The 17,592-nt window shown below is 39.5% G+C and overlaps 1 protein-coding gene across 2 annotated transcripts in view; it reads left to right on the top strand.

Moving 5' to 3' along the window:
• CD96 (CD96 molecule) overlaps positions 1-17,592 on the top strand; it is an 89,942-nt gene that overhangs the window by 21,526 nt on the left and 50,824 nt on the right. The window contains exons 3-4 of one of the 2 annotated variants that reach the window (XM_035000203.1): positions 6,401-6,525; positions 14,863-15,070. In XM_035000203.1, the coding sequence (XP_034856094.1) occupies positions 6,401-6,525; positions 14,863-15,070 (333 nt within the window). Of the gene's footprint in view, positions 1-6,400; positions 6,526-14,859; positions 15,071-17,592 lie in introns of both variants that reach the window. The other variant, XM_035000202.1, reaches the window with a different exon arrangement.

Raw genomic sequence — 17,592 nt, 5'->3', positions numbered from 1 at the left:
CCCCCACCCGCTTAGCCATTGGAGCGACGACCCTCAGCGGAGCTGACTACTAAAAGTTCCGATTTTGTGCTCCCGTGGCTCTATCACTTGCCAGAAGCGGCCAACGGAGGCCCCCTCTCCTGCTGTCTATCCTCCCAAATATCGCCTTGGATTCACTTCTCCACACATCCTACCTTCCAGAAAGTGGTCGCTTTTCTGTTCAGAGAGTTGTTGCTGTTCTTTTCTTCGATCTCCTATTGAGTTCGTAGGTGTTCAGAATGGTTTGATCCCTATCCAGCTGAATTCCTGGGACCAGACAAAATCCAGGTTTCCTACTCCTCTGCGTAGTGGGATGCTTTTTCTTTCAGCATTTTGAATATATCTTCTGATTTCCGTTATTTCTGGTGAGAAGTGAGCCATTAATTTTATTATTGGTCTCCACATGTGATTGTTTTGTTTTGTTTTGTTTTTCTTGCTGATTTCAATTGCTGCTTCCATAATTCCCTCTTTGTTTTTGGCTTCCAGCAGGTTGATTATAATATGCCTAGGTGGGTTTCTCTTTGTGTTTAACTTTTTTGAGTTTTAAGACTCCTGGAGGTATAGATTAACTTTACGGAAAGTTTTTTAAAATTAAATATGAAGTTTTGGACCATTATTTCTTCAAACATTTGTTCTGTCCCACTCTTTCATCTCTCCTGCTGTGACTCCCATTGCATACATGTTAGGACACTTGAGCTCTGAAGCTCTGTTTTCCTTCAATCCTCTTTCTCCCTTTTCTTCAGATTAGATCATTTGTGTATATATATATATATATATTTCGATTATTTATTTGGAGAAAGAGAGGGAGAGAGAGCACAGGTGGGAGGGGCAGAGGGAGAGGGAGAGAGAGTCCTAAGCAGACTCCACACTGAGTGCACAAAGCCCTATGCGGGGCTCAGTCTCACGACCCTGAGATCACAACCTGAGCCGAAACCAAGTGTCAGATGCTTAACCGACTGCACCACCCAGGTGCTCCTAGGTCATTTATATTAATCAATATTCAAATACACTGATTCTTTCTTCTGCCATCTCAAATTGGCTGTTGACAATCCCTAGTAAATTTTTCATCATTTTTTGTTACTGACTTTTCAACTCTAGAATAATTATTTGGTTCATTTGATAGTTTTCTACTTCTCCACTAGGATCCCCTATTTATTGAGTCATTTTCATCATCTTTTGTTTTAATCCCATGAACATACTTATAAGAGCTGCTTTAATATCTGTTAAATCCAATGTAGGACCCAATCAGAATCAGTTTCAACTAACTGCTTTTTTTCCTGAGTATGGATCACACTTTCCTCTTTTCTTCATGTATAACCTTTTTTGTTGTTGTTGTTGAAAACTAGACATAAAAATAATAATAATAATGTGACAATTATAGATCAGTGGGGTTTTTTCTTTTTTTTTTTTAATTTTGGTAACTACCCATATCTAAATTATAAAATCTGTTTCCTCTTCAGTATGTGGATATTGATTTTTCTGCTCAACTTTTTATTATAATTATTATGTCTTTAGTTTCCAAGGAATTGCCCCTGCATTGGCAAAGCCCCTTTGTTTGTCCACCAATGAATTTGACAAAAGTTGTACTCAAATTCCTCAAGCCTGTTAGTTAGGCTTCCATATCTGCGTTGGGTTGGGGGGGCGGTAGTTAGAGGGTGCAAAGTTGCAGACCATAACACAGTCTCCCTTGGCTTTTGCTTTTCAATAAGCTCTCTGAGGTCTCTGCACTCACCTGTGTATTTTCCCAGTCAGCCTGGGGTGGGTAGACAACTTATCTCAGCTATTCCGTGACTCTCTAATTTCCAGAATCTCCGTGTTAAATGTCTATCTGCTCTGCTACTCACCCTAAATGGGATTTGCAAACCCATGCTAAAGCTTCAGTTTTTCTCTGTTTCCTACCGAGTTTGTGCCTGTTAGCTAACAAAGTGAAGGATCTTCATACTCAGACCTAATTTAAGTCTGCCTCTTCCAGAAGAAAAGCTGCTGTTTCTTGCAGCCAGCTCCAAGATGGTAAAGCTACCTGTCTCACTAACAACACTGGGGAAGGGGAATGGAAGGATTCCTAGGCAAGAGGAATATAGACTCCTGCTATTCTTACTGAAGTTCTAGCATTTTTCCAAGAAGAGATGTTTCTCAATTACATGTTTGCCTTTGGTCTTGAAATGATGGTTTTTATACATTTGCTCAGTTTTATACATGGCTTTTTTCACTGACCTTTTCATGGCCCCTAGCCACAAGCACCTCAACCCTCTCCCTGCCTCATTTGTGATCCTTATATTTTCTCTTTATTTCAAAATATATATTTATTACTACTCTCTTTCTTATAGCAATGATTTATTTTTAGTGCTAAAGGCAAACATAGATTCAACACTCACCACAGGCTTTATATAAATGCCTCTCCAGTCTGAAGTGTATTCGATTGGCGAATCCTCAGGAAGTGCTCATGGGAGCAATATTCCCTGACTTCTTATACATGGCTCTAACAGGTTTTATGTAGTCTTCATCTCAAAAGGCTTATTTTGCTGAATATAAAATCCTTAGCTCACATTTTCTTTCCTTGAGTACATTAAATATGTTGCTACATTATTTTCTGGCATAAAGAGTTGCTGTCAAAAAGCTAATAATAATCCTATTTTCTTTCCTATAACTGACTTTTAAAAAATACCATTATAATAATTTGCTTAATATCTATTCTGAGCCTATTTTCCTACTTTTTCAGTATAATCTTTCAATATGTATTTTCTAATCATTTTTTACTTTAAAAATTGTATTATAATTTTTAGTATTTTTTTCTGTCTACTGCTTATTTCCTTTGGTGCCTTCTATTATACATGCTTTTAATCTTCTTTGCTTATCACTTTCTTTGAAAGTGATACTTTTTATTTTAAAATTTATTATTTCTTAATTTATTTTAAAATTTCCCTTTATTGGATTTTAAAATTTCTTTTAGTGCATTAACTTTTGGGCCAAATGTTCTGTGTTTTTCTTCTAGTTTGCTCTTAATTTCTACAATGAGTTGTTATTTCCAACCCTTTCCTGAATTCTCTCACCTGTCTCTGCTGAGCTTCCTTTTTTCCAGTTGACTCATTTACCAATCTTGCTAAAATTTTTTTTTTTTTTAAAGATTTTATTTATTTATTTGACAGAGAAAGACACAGCGAGAGAGGGAACACAAACGGGGAGTGGGAGAGGGAGAAGCAGACTCCCTGCCGAGCAGGGAGCCCGATGTGGGACTCGATCCAGGGACTCCAGGATCATGACCTGAGCCGAAGGCAGTCGCTTAACCAACTGAGCCACCCAGGCGCCCTTGCTAAAATTTTTTGCAGCTCATATCATTTTCCTTATTTCTTTTACCTAATTTTGAGTTATTAGGCTACAGTTTTTATTGTGAAATTATCTTTTTCTAATGTGTTGCCATTGTTGAGGGGATGTTCTTTTGTTCCCTTTTCTCTTTTTTCTTATAGTATCTTTATGTGTGATTCTACCCCATTCCTTTTCTATTGCTCACACTTAAGGTAAATGCATGTTGATTTTTGCCATGGAAGGGTGGGCCAGGCTAGCTTTTATAAAGTGTTCAGTGTCTCTGGAGCAGTCTCTTCTGTTATTTTCAAGGTAAATAATATGCCATTGTACTTTCTGAGATATACTTCCTTCCCTCCTATCCCTCACTTTTATCTAAATTGCCTGTTTGCTTTCTCCTATTGGACCTATCCTGTTTAATTTGGATTCGACTCCCAGGGGTTTCTTCTCAGTATGGGATCTGTCTGAAAAGCACCCTTTATTCCAGCACTGACAAGCCTCCTCTTGTTTCCCTTGAGGGCACTGGTAATCTGGTGCCTGCAAACTCCTTTCTCCATTTCTGCTGCTATTCTCAGATTAGTTTGCATGTCTTTGCAGTGATTACCTGTTGCTTTGGGCTGGGGAGGGGTGGGGGGCGGAGTTCTCTAGTTCTGAGGGGCATCCGAAGCTCAGTCGATTTTCCTCTCTTTCTTTCTGCTCAGTTGCTGATACCACAGTGGTCCAGTTATTTGTCCCCATCTATTAATGGGGATATATTGTTAATTAGTGTTCCTATACATATTGCCTATATGTTTTTAGGTCTGCTACTCTAGTTACTTTGTCTGTTTTTGTAGGGAGTTTCAGGAATATTAAAAAAGTTAGGTCGGTTGCATTCCCAACTTCCCAGAATCTGGATCAACTTTACAAAAATTTAATACTTATATATTTGGGTAATGTACATTAAAATATAATTAACATATCAAGTGGATTTCATGCACTTCCCAAATATTAGTGCCTAGATCATTCTCTGTTGAAAATAAACTTATGTAAGTAAAACAATTATAAAAAAAACAATTAAAATAATATCAAGAATAAAATTAAATAGTGGTAATGGTGGTAAGCAGTCCTGGCAAACAATTTTGGTGGTAGTATACAAATAAATCATTTGGAATTACTATTATAGCTAAATTCTCTTAACCATAAATGGCAGGGCTTTTTTTTTTTTTTAATTATGGGGTTGGAATAACATTTGGAAACAGTAATGAGGAGCAAGGAAGGCACTGATCCCACCTCCTAATTTTGAGGAAATAAGGGCACAAAAAAATAAATGGCCACTATTTGAGAATGATGCAAGGAAGATATGCCCTAATGGAGAGGCCTGGTTTCAGGTAAGGAAGGGAGGAGGAATGAATTATCAGTAAACAGGGTAGCTTCTATTGCTGAGAGGTTGGAGTATAACAAAGTCCTAAAGGCTAGCTATAATATTCCAAACTGAGAAATATTCCACTTAAAAATATATGCCATTGATAATAATGAGAATACTCATACCCATTAAATTCACGGAATTTAAGTAGCTGAATGGTCAGAAGAAAGCTCTTAGTATAAGGAGGATCCTTGCTTTATTGGTTATAGTAGTTTATATAAACTAAAAACCCAAATTGAAAGAACACACAATTCAGTAACTGGAAATGACAAAATCGATGACGATATGTATATATGATAGCATGACATAAAGTTTCTGAAAATTTCAACCACCAATAGCTTAAGAATCATGCAAAACATTTTAAGTAAGAATAGGGGTAACATTTGTTGGTTAAAAGGATTGCAGCGTATGAGAAAACGTATGCATACAAACAAGATTTATGTAGACATGGAAAAAAGAAAATCAGATTTTGGGATATTAGGATGATAGAAATCATTTATAAATTATTCTTGGATGTTGGGCGCCTGGGTGGCTCAGTTGGTTAAGCGACTGCCTTCGGCTCAGGTCATGATCCCAGGGTCCTGGGATCGAGCCCCACATCGGGCTCCCTGCTCGGTGGGAGGCCTGCTTCTCCCTCTCCCAGTCCCCCTGCTTGTGTTCCTGCTCTCGCTGTCTCTGTCTCTGTCAAATAAATAAATAAAATCTTTAAAAAAAAAAATTATTCTTGGATGTTATTATAGTTTAGTCACAAATGGGTATGTGTATGTCTATGACTTTCCCAAAGAGAGGCTATGAAACTGATATTTACGTCATATTCCTTTTAAAATGAAAAATAAATAGATGAAAATGAAAATAATCCATTAACAATGCCTTCTTCAGAGTTTCCTTATATATTTTTCTATATCATTCCATCTTTGGAGGAATATTTGTAAGCTCAAAAAGACAACTCATAAGGACAGTAAGGCAGTAAAAAGATCAGCGAATGTCAGTTTGGCAGGAGGGAGGGAGGATTCCAGTACAGAGGATTTTTAGGGCAGTGGAACTCTTCTGTATGATATTACAATGGTGAATACATGTCATTATACATCCCTCAAAACCCATAGAATGTACAGTACCAATAGTGAACTCTAATGTAAATAAGCTATGGACTTGAAGTGATAATGATGTCAATGTGTCATGGTAGTTTTATCAGTTGTAACAAATGTACGGCTGTGGTTAGGGATGTTAGTAGTTGGGGAGGTTGGGCATGCATAGGGGACAAGGGATATATGGGAACTTTTTCTACTTTCCATTCAGTTTTGCTATGAACCTAAAACGTCTCTAAAAAAAAACTTTAAACCGAGGCTAGGTTATAAAGCTTTATATTCTAACTGATCAAAAAAATATCTGAAGCCTAAAGCATTATTTTGGGGTTAAAGCAGAGGAACATACCAAATTGTGAGGTAGATTCTTTGGGGCAGCTTCCCTGTAATTTTTCAGTGGTAAGCAAGTCTCTCTGATTCTCAGTAGTTCCGTTTTGCCTTTTATACACTGAGGGCTGTTAGTGGGGTTTTGCCTTGTCATAGGTGAGCCCTGAGGGCAGATGAATATCTACACTAACACTGTTCCTGTTTCTGTCACAAAAAGCATTTTATAAACCAATCACATATTCCTGTCTCTTCCACCTATATTTCGTTATAGTTACACAGAATGAATGGAGAAGCAGCAATATAATAGAAGTACAGATAAATCAGACTGTGGAAATACCATGCGTTCAAAATATCTCCTCAGAAATTTCATCTGAGTTCACCTTTGCATGGTTGGTGGTAAGTGTTGCCCTTTTCGGTGAATAACCACAATGCTCTTTAAATATTAATGAAATAAAAATGAATAGCAAGTAATACTAGGGAAGGAAGCACACAGATGGAAGGTTGGGAACTGGAGGGGGAGGGACGGTGGGGGGGCACTAAGATTCCTTCCAACTCAGCAAGCCTCCAGGTCTATGAAGACAGTAATTTAAAAATTAGTTCCTAAAGGTTAGTTTCTATTTCAAGCTATATACCAAACCCTGATTACAGAGAGAAAAGAGTGTAATGGGCACTGGAGAGGAGCCCCATGCAGCAGAAACCCCTACGCACAAATATGTGTTTTATAAACAACATACGGAGGGGCGCCTGGGTGGCTCAGTTGTTGGGCGTCTGCCTTCGGCTCGGGTCATGATCCCGGGATCCTGGGATCGAGCCCTGCATCGGGCTCCCTGCTCGGCGGGAAGCCTGCTTCTCCCTCTCCCTCTCCCCCTGTTTGTGTTCCCTCTGTCACTGTGTCTCTCTCTGTCAAACAAATAAATAAAATCTTTAAAAATAAATAAATAAATAAATAAATAAACAACATATGGAGAGGGAAGAAACCCCTTTTCCTAGAATGCTTGCTACTGCATCCTGGAGAACACGCAACATTCCTTTAGATGGGGAGACACAAACTCTAATGCTTATAAGATACAGGCAGAAAACATACACGAGAGAAGCAGGACCTGTGTGGGAAGCAGCCACTCAGCAGCCTGCTCGGTTTTATTATTGCCACAGATTGTGGCAGACCCATAGTTGCCATGTTTTCTGACAGAGAGAGAGAAGGAGAAAGAGAGGGAGAAAGAAAGAGAGAGAGAGAAAGAGGAAAAAGAAAGAAGCCAGAAATCTAGATTTTTATGAGAAACTTTCCAAGGCAATCCAACCAAACAGCAGCTAGCTTTAATCTAAATCTATAGTAGACCTCTAATATTGTTAAACTGGTTGATGACACAAGACTAACACAAAGATAAACATAAGCACAGTTTTGAGAATCACATAATGGGGTGTTGATTTAGATGACCCAGAACATGATTATGATAATTTTTAGATGGTCATCAAGATGAAAACACAAGATTCAAAAATTATTGCAGAACTCCTAGATCCATGAATATAGTGGCTGATACAGTTTGCAAAATACTATATCCACATAAATAACTCGTATTACAAGTTACCTAAATTTCTGTGGACTGTTTTGGAAACTAGACCATTTGTCTGAGGATGTGCCAAATCCAGAATAATGGACTTGCAAGGAGGCCTCAGAATACAACCTACTGATGAGTTGTCACTGTCTAGATAATTTTTGGGATAGTCAGTAGGATGAAAAGAAACAGATGTTCTAAAATAATTTTCTCAGACTGTTCTAAAATCTACAATGTCTCTTTGTCATCTGTCAAAACACACTTTTCCCCCCTTTTATAGGGTTTGGTTTCCAAAATGTAAGTCTTCCTATCATTACGTCTATCATTAGTATAAGTCAATTGTTCTTAACCAACATGATACAAAGTGTTTCTCAGACAAAAGTTGAAAAGAGGAGATGATCTCAAGAGGGCAGGAACTGGCCGTACTAAACATTACAGCAATGGAAGTGCACCATCTACGCCTTGCTTGCGTTATTCGTAGTTCCCACCAATGCGTGAACATCTCCACTCTAATTACCACAGTTTCACTATTAAGGGGAATCATCAAGTTTAATAATAATAAATAATAATACAGTTTAATAAAGCTTGACTGTAGGGATTTATACTGGCTAGTAAGTTGATCTATAGTGTTCTTATCAAAAGGCTGGGTTATCTGTTTTTCCAAGCAAGTGTCAATACTTCAGCCAGTCTGTGTCTTTTGTGTGACTCTGAGTTTCTCCAGGGCAAAAAGCTATGCCACTCATTTAAAAAATCCCTAGCATCTCCTTTAGTACATAGGCACTCAATAAAGAATAAATAACTGATTGGATCTGTTTCTCTTTGTCCCACTCCCCCACAGTCCTATTCATTGGCCTCATATTAAACTGATGGTCACTAAATTCATGCTGGCTGTTCAACCGGTTAATGAGCATCTCATTAGGTATCAACAACTAGATAACTGATAAGGCATCTTCTATGCACTGGTTGTCTTCAAAGAAGCGAGAAGGCTAGGCAGACGTTATCTGTGGATCCTGCCAGGGCATGTAGGATAAATGAGGGATGGAGAGAGTGCACCTAAGGTCACATGGTGAGGCAATCCTAAACGTCGAGAACCTCCAGCCACGCTGTCACTTTGAAGAATGCACCATGATACAGACAACTTGAGGAATCTTTTTGAAAGAAACCTCTCTTCAAAGGGAACATTGTATTGCCAAATGTGCGAGTAAATTCCTACTGCACATTCCCCTTTTAAATGTCAAAATCTATTTGCTCCTCCGATTTACATCTGTGCTCTGCACTGTTGGCAGCTGTGGGATTCAGCAGGTCTGAGAGGAGATCAGCTAATGTGCTCATATGAGGGAGTCAACCGCAATTCTTCGAGTCACAACTATTAGAGGCCTGCAGAGGACACAAATACCCCCTCAGTCCATATTTTCATTCTTTTCTCTCTTGTTAAACCAGCGGTAATAATCATAATAAGCCAGTTGTTCTTAAAAACATGATACAATGTGGCTTTTAGAAAAAGATTAAAGAGTGAAGGTGTTGAAGATGAGCTGAGGAGGGTGGGAGCCTGCTGGACTGAGCTGGGAAACTCCAGGAAGCTGCAAAGTGCTCCCCCACTTCAAATGCCCCACTAAAGCCCTAGAAACAAATTTATAAACTGAAATTATTTTAATCTAGGTCACTGAAAAACAGAAGTCATGTCTCCTTGTATGTGGGATTTTATAAAATCTAATTAATTCTGTTATGACCCTCATGGGAAAGGTGATCATTGGGATCCTCAGTTATCATAAAAATGTCATTTGCCTTGTGTACCCAACCCCATGCAAAGGCTGTGTCAAATGTGTCCTTGGGGTGGTTTCTTGGCATTTGGGGAAGTTACATTCCAGGATGGCGACTGCACTGAAGCAGAAAGGCATCAGATGCAAATACCGTATCCAACATTGAACTAGCATGAGAGGTAATTAAATAAACACAAAGGGTTAATCCTTCAGTGGACACTGAGGGTTTATGTACATGATGGGATGATGAATAAGAAGTCATAGGATATTTGTGTTTAGGTGGTGTGCAGTTGGTAGATAAAGGACAAGTAATCGTTTTTCCAGTTTATGTCCTGAGGCACAAGGATAGAGTCATCTGGGAAATTCTGCAGGCTTATTCTGGGAGCTTCTAAATACAGTCTAATATTCAGCTGAGCAGGGAGCCTGATGTGGGGCTCGATCCCAGGACCCTGGGATCACGACCTGAGCCGAAGGCAGACGCTTAACAACTGAGCCACTCAGGTGCCCCTAATATTCTGTTTTCATTCCAAGGTATCACCCTGATTTCCTATAACATAAATTTCAATTCAGTCCCACAAACATATATGAATCTGTTTTGAGTGTTAAGTCCTACAGGGATACAAAACTACATCAAATATATTTCCTGCCATGAAATACAGCTTTAATAAAAACAAAAAATGGCAGCCGAGAGGGAAAATAGTTTGATTCTGCATAAATGGACCTGGAAAAGCTTCTTAGGTTATATTTGAGCTGGATAATTAAAGAACAGTTGGCCAGCAAACATCAGACATGTACTACACCAAGACCCTGGGACCTTGAATACAAGTTGGTAGTGGAGGTGGAGAGAGTTATCGAAGAAATGTTTGTTTTCAAATTTGGTGGATAAAGAGAAACCCTGATTTTTCTCCTTAAAGTCATGAAAAGAAGGAGAAGACTGTATCAGATTCAAACAGTTCAATATTTGTGATAAAGGCACAAAACTAAAACCTAGATGCTTATATTTCTTTACATTTCTGTCTATATCTTTTCCATATACTCTTCTTCAATATTTATAATGTTTTATATTTAAACAAAAAGCGAACTGGCATTAAAAACAATGTTGGTTTCCCATGCCTGTGGGAAGCCTAGCTATTCAGAAAACAAAACTCACCTTCTACCTGATGGCAGCTGACCCTGTCTTCACTATAATCAGAAATAAAGTGGTAGCCAACTCACAAAGGACTAACAACCAATTGTGATGATTAGAAAAATATTGTTCCAGTGTTCTACAGAGGAGACGTAGGGAGCTTTGCTAACCGCCCGTTTTGACAGCACCAACTAGATAGAAAATAAATGGAAGAAATGTGAAGATAGGAAGCAGTTTGGAGATAAAGAAGTAGCAGTTGATACAATTAACAGAATTTATTGAATGTGCTCTGTACACTCAACACCTGCCATGGGCTGTGGTCAGCACAGCCAGGTCCGACATGGTGCTCAGGCCAGCCTGGAGATGAGATAACATCACTAAATCAAATAGTAACAAAGTCTCTCTTCTGTATTGGAAATTCTGAGTCTATACAAAAACAGGAAAGCCTTCACAAATTATTTTAAGGTTTGTCATTAAGGTCATTAAGGGACATACAGGAAGAGCTTTTCATGATTCGATAAGACCCTGCCCAACCCTCATCGTGCTAATTATTTTATCCAACTCCTGCCCAAAATTTAATTATACGTTTATTTCTCTTCTATGGGTCCTGATTTTTTGTTTTTCTTGTGAATTTATTCTTCCCCTCAAATAGACTATAAGCAGAAAAGGCAAGGACTGTTTGTTCTACTACTGTTATGAGGCTGAATATAGCAAAATCATTAATAGCATGACTTTTGGAAGGAAATTGTTGTTTTCAAGTTCTGGCTCTTCTGTTTACTAACAGTGTGACCTGGGAGCTAGGATTAGGGTGAGGTGAGCAAGGCCCTCTCCTTAAGTACAAAATTTAAGGGACTGCCCCAAAAATCAGCAATTGAGATACATATTTTAATGAATTATTTTTTTAAAGTCAAAATTTAGGGGAAATGCATGATGAACAAAATACCAAATTTTAAATAAAGGTAGGCAGTGTTTTTGTCTGTTTTGAGACCCAGGTATGCTGTTCAAGGAGAAGTATTTTCCAGTTAGTCTGTGGTTTCTGGGACTTCATGATATTGTATCCCCCATGGGCACAACTTTACACAGTCATAAAAATTTTTTTAATTGTAGATTTTTTATTAATTTTTTCCACTTGGTCAAGATATGGGAGAATATTTTAAGAAGTGTATATAGGGGCACACGTTGTTCCTTTTGTCTCAGAATTCAGTATGACTTTGGATATGTTGCCTACATTAAGTTTTAGTTCCCTCCTGTGTAAAAGGGGATGATCATAGCATTGACCCGATGGTGGCATTGTGAAGTATGAATAAGGTAATTCAAACTAAATAATTTAGCATAGTACCTGTACTCAGTATATATTGAAAGTTCATCTTTAAAGGATCCATTTTATGACTCTCCGTAATTCTTCAGTTTAGCCTTGCAGATCGTGAATTCTCATGAAATACAGACTGATCATCAGTGAGGCTAAAGGACAGTAAGTTTGTATTACTTGAGTGTCTCCTGAGGGTGTAGCATAAGGGTACCATACATGTTAGCTGGTCCAGGCTGCATTCCTCATTAAATCATATGGGTCCTCCAATTTGAGAATCCCATTAAGTTTTAGAAATATTTATTAATATTTTAAAAAGTTGTCAATTTTTTTTCTTTGAAGAACAAGAAAAAAAAAACCACCCAAACAGGTAAGAATAAAGACTCTGTACAAGACCTCTTACCAGTCTGTTTCCAGCAGACCAGGTTACCTAAGGTCATTATTATCAGGTAGGAGTTGAGATATACTCTCTGACCCCTAAAAGAGCTCTTTCAGTCAACAAATTGCCCACACTTCTGTAATCTGCAGATTTTATAAAGGCCTCCGGCTTCCTGGAATTTCTCCTAAATTTTTCATTCCAGATACTCAAAAAAAATTCTTTTTATTATTTTGTGATGGTTTGGTTTTTATTAGTACATGTTGTCTCTGAGACTTAATTGTCCCTGGACCTGGGCGTCTCTGCTTTTTGATGCTGTGACTTAAGTACCTTGCTTTGTTTGACCTTTGCACAAATTACTTAGCCTAAGTTTATTCCGGATTGTCATAAGGAATAAATAAGACTTGAAAGAACTTTGCAGTGTCTAAAACATAATAGGTGCTAAATAAATTTAAGCTATGATTAATAAGAATATAAAATTTTAGTAGTGGTAGTAACGTAATATTACTATTATTTTCCCCTCTCCCAGCTCCAGACATTTCATTTGTTTGCCTGAACTCATTTTTTTCCCCAACTCTTCTCTCATTTGCTCTGAGAAGGCGGCCCTTCGTGTGCAGGTTCTTGCCTCGGCCCCGTATTTAACTCCTCCATCAATTAAACTACGCTAGCCAGGCACACAGAGCTACACAATAAAGGAAGGGCAGCTTTTGTCTCCCTAGTCTCCAAGCTCAGCCTCTGACTGCCTTTCTTCCCACTACAAAGTAACAGATAGAAGCATTCCAAGTGGGGAGCCATTTCCTAAGTGACCAAGAAGCGTTTTGAACTCTAAGATCCTCACAAAAACAGAGCCTGTGCATGAAGCAAGAGCTGTGTAAATTAGCAGGTTGTGCAGACCTGCAGGGGGAGCCTGCTTCCTTAATGATTGGCTTCCAGATCAGCAGCCATTGAGTGAACCGCCTTCCACTTTCTTCTGCTGTCACCACCCAACACTAAGGGCTCCTTTCAGAGCCCCTGTCTCCAGGATACAATCTCTCTCCCTTTAATTTTCTATGTGCTTCTTCACTAGGAAGACTCCTAGGTCCATCTTTATGTGGGGATAAAAGTATGTACATTGTTTCGGGAGGAAGTCTTGAGCAGGGTATCATTCTTTGCAAGAGGTACTATCTGAATCTGTATGTAAAGTTGATACCAATCCTAGCTATATGCACCTAAAGAATCCCGTCTTACAGAAGAGTTTCTACTAAGTATATTCTGGAAATATCTGTATGAACTATTTAAGAAGTCTGTCTTCGTGTTTCCACTGTTTCTGCTCCTAGCTCAAACTTGAATTCTCTCACTCACCTAGCTTCCATTTCTACTACTCTGAATCTGTCTGTTTTTTTAACAGATTTAGGCCAGAAATTTCAAGCAACAGATCTTTGTTTTCACTATTTTGTGACTTCTTCTTCCCCATCAAATGCTTGCTGTTCAACCTTCTTCATCTTAGTTCCCCTCATTTCCCCCTGATCTCTGCATATAATGATTCATCTGTTGTTTAGAGTTAGACCAGTGGTTCTCAAATCTGGATCCTTTGAGGACCTTTAAAAAAAAATACCCCAGCCTGAGTCTCATCCCAGAAAAACTGAGGTAGAATCTTCAGAGGAGAGACTTTGTGTATCAGAATGTTTTCAAAGCAACTCAGTTGAGAATATTAAGTTATACTAAAGAAGAATGAGGGCATAACCCTTCCTCTACCCTTGTGCCCCTCAAGAGTCTCCTCCTCACTGGCCCTTAGCACATTTACTGACACTGACCAGCACGGTGATACCCCAGGGATCTTGTCCATGGAAATTCTGGGTATGGCAAGAATAATAGGAGCTTTCCTTCACAGACCCAAGAAAGGATATGGAATAGAAGAACGAAGTACTTCAAATACACTCTGATCTGTGGAACTCAGATTAACATTTACAGTCTACCCTATATGTGTCCTCCTTGAAGGTAACATAGAAATAAGGACAGAGGGCAAGGACCATGACTAGGAGGTGTCTAGGGCACAAAATTTAAGGAGGCACTTACTCTCAGATGCCCACCCTGCACTTACAAGTCCCTGAGACTAAGTGCCTCCTTAAATGTTATGCCCTAGGGGTCTCTTCACCTCCTCCTAGTCCTGGCCCCTAGGGGAGCTAAAATGAGACCTTTTCTAAGGGGAAGGTTGAAGGGAGGACAACTGTAATCATCCAGTTCTGGTGAAGATTTAAAACAAAACTGATAAGCACATCTTAGCATTAAGATTCTTGAACTTAAAATGAGATTTATGATCTTTCATTAGCCCCCAGTGCTGTGCCCTCCAAATCCCACCCCCGATATGCAGCTTATGGAAAGTTATGAAGGGGAAGTTGTAGTCAGAAGAGCATCAAGTTTACATTCATGTTAGGAGAGGGTGACTGTAGTTGTCAACTGAAAGTCAAGTGTAAAGATCTTTTCTCTAGTAACATACTAAATCTCTCTTAATTTCAATTCTTCATTCATCATCTCTATTTTTACAGATATAAATGAATTAATGCATGGAGAACATCTAGCCCAGAGCTGGCATGATTGAGTGCACAGTAACTAGTAACTATTTCTTTCAGCAGGAGGATAATGGAACTCGGGAAACACTTATCACCCAAGGTCAATCCATCAGCAATTCCACATTATTTAAAGACAGAGTCAAGCTAGGTACAGACTATAAACTCTACCTCTCTCCAGTCCAAATCCACGATGATGACCAGAAGTTCTCCTGCCACGTTATGGTCAGACCTGGCAAAATCTTGAGGAGTTCCACCACAGTCAAGGTTTTTGGTAAGATTTTTTGTTCTCTGAGCTCCCTGCCGTCTTTCTGTCCATTTCTCCTGCCTTGCTCTACCCTGGAAAGAAAGTGCCCTGTTAACTGGAGAGTAGCCCTCCAGGGTAGCTACTCTGGAGCTGTTTCCCTTGAGACTGTCATTCATGTTAGGGGTGAGGATAAGGATAGAAGTTAAAAAACAATGATTGAGTTGATAGAACAAAATCACACAGAAAGCCATAGATTGGCCAGTTTCCTGGTGACCACTCCTTATTTACAACTTTAATGTTTCCTGAGAATACTGGAAATCTCTTTAATTATAACTGCCAAAATCTAATTACTTAGTTGTCTGTCTTGGTTGCTTGCTGGAGGAAGGCAGAATGGGGACAGTGTGAGGAAAGGAAAATGATAAACACAGCTCCAAAGAAACTGCAGGAGTCTCCCCACCCCCAGCAGGGCCAGCTCCTCAGCAAAGGAGCCTGCAGGGATGGCCCTCTATCCCTGCCTTCACAAAAGTGTAGAGCAGAGCTGAAATATCCACCGTGGCCTCACTCAAATTGCACAGACTCTGCAGGGAGTAAATTTGGGGGAAATGTGAAAATCCTACTTTGCTCAGTGATGCATGGCAATATTAATAAATACAAACCCCTGGCTTTCGATTTTTTTTATCTTTGTCGCCAAAAACTGTGTTTTTTAAAAAGTGATTTTTAAATGAAGGCAAAGACAAAAGCAGTGATGTGGATGAACAATTAATTATTTTTGCAAATGAGGTAAATAGAGAGAAAATAACTTCACAAAATCTAAGGGCATGAGCTACTAGATTTTCCTTCAGTTCTCTGAATGACTAGACAAGTGAATAATCTTTGTTTTTACTTAGAATCATATTGCATTATTTTTAAAGATCAGAGAATCCAGTATTTTGAGGGAAATGCAAACCCTGTGGTGCATAAAGATAGAAGCAGCTACAGCCAAGATTTCTGTAGTTTGAAGTCTTTTGCTTATAGCTCTTCCTATATCTCTCTCCGGCTCACCCTCCTTCCCTCCCTTTCCCTCCACCTCTCCTTGGGGGATGGGCTAAGAGATAATGGATCACCCCTGATGATCAGGTTGCTTATGGAGCCTGAACAGTGCACTGTGAAGAGGTGGGAAAGACTGTTCATCTCTCATCGATACCACCCTCCGCTTACTTACTGGGGCGTGACTGTCTTGGACCCAACATGAAACTGACTCATTCGGCCTGACTTTTGGCAAATCAATGAAGGCAGCTATCCAGGATGTGAAAAGAAATGTCGATTCTAAGTTAGGCAAACTATGTCCCATTTGGCCAAGGGTTTTTGCACCACAGCTTGATCTAACTGCCTTGTCAACACTTAACCGTGCCCCATAGCTCTCTGCGGCAGATACTTCCATCTTCGTCTTGAAAGCTTTTCACTCTTTGACATCTCGCTCTCCTGGCCCTGTTTGTGTCTACATCTCCCTCTCTGTTTCTTCTTTGATCTCCATTCAGTGGATGCTTAAAAATAAGAGGTTCTGCCTGCTCGTTCATTAGATTTTCCCTGCTTCCTGGCTTTCCTCTTTAGCGAATGGGTCAGCCAGGCTGTGCTTGGCCAGTCTCATCTAGTCCTTAGATGATGTGTGTGTCCCACCAAGTGCATATTATAGTGGTCCTGGCATGGCGGTAAAATACATGTCTTATTCAGGACCCACTCAGCATCCCTCAGTGATTCCTCAAATAGAACAAGCCAAAAATAAAACCTTGAAAACCTTGAAATAAATACCCAAGTGTAGCAGAGACCCACTCCAGCTTGGATGCCCTAAATCCAGCTATTTCTTCTTCCTTAATAATGCCTCCATTCTCTAACAGTCCAGGAACCAGAAGCTTCCCCAGCTCCCTTGCTACTTCCTGCCCCTCTCTCACTAACCTCCTCTGACTTGACTTTCCTTATCAGGGAACCTGTCATCACAGGTTTGCTCCTGCCCCCTCCTAAGCCCTAAACCTGATTGTCCTGAGCTTCTAAAGGAATGTCTCTCTAGTACCCTTGCAACTTTCAGTAACTGTTTTTTCTTTCAGGTCCTTCATTCCAATAGTATCTATTGCTAATATGAGGTCAGAATACCCCTCCTCCCTTTAGTGTATTTTGGTTTGGGTTGTACTTTGGTTTGGGTTCCGCTGAAAGAAAACACTGAGACAAGGATTTGAGCTAAATTAATTTATTTGAGAAGTATTTATTGAGGGAATTTATGGAGGGAAACATCAGAAGAGGAGTGGAAAAGCCAAGGAAGGGAAGGAAGATAATGAAATGTACACGATCATGCTGGTTACCAGTGTGGACTTAGAGCTCACTCCCCCCAGAGAACTCCGGAAGAACACACATCAGAGTTCTCCCATATAAAGGCAAGGAAGTTGGGGTATTACCCACCAACTCGCCATCTGTTATCTCCATTAGCTCTCTAGACTTCCAGTTTGCCCTACTTGTGGACTAAGTGTGCTCGCATAAATCCTTAGGAGGGACTCATTAGGTATGCCCAACGAGAGGCC

This window comes from Mirounga leonina, unplaced genomic scaffold (assembly GCF_011800145.1).
Source record: "Mirounga leonina isolate KUSES-001 unplaced genomic scaffold, KU_Mleo_1.0 Mir_115, whole genome shotgun sequence".
NCBI classification, from domain to species: domain Eukaryota; kingdom Metazoa; phylum Chordata; class Mammalia; order Carnivora; family Phocidae; genus Mirounga; species Mirounga leonina.
The sequence above is the reverse complement of the archived record's forward strand: the minus strand, read 5'-3'. Positions and strand labels throughout refer to the sequence as shown.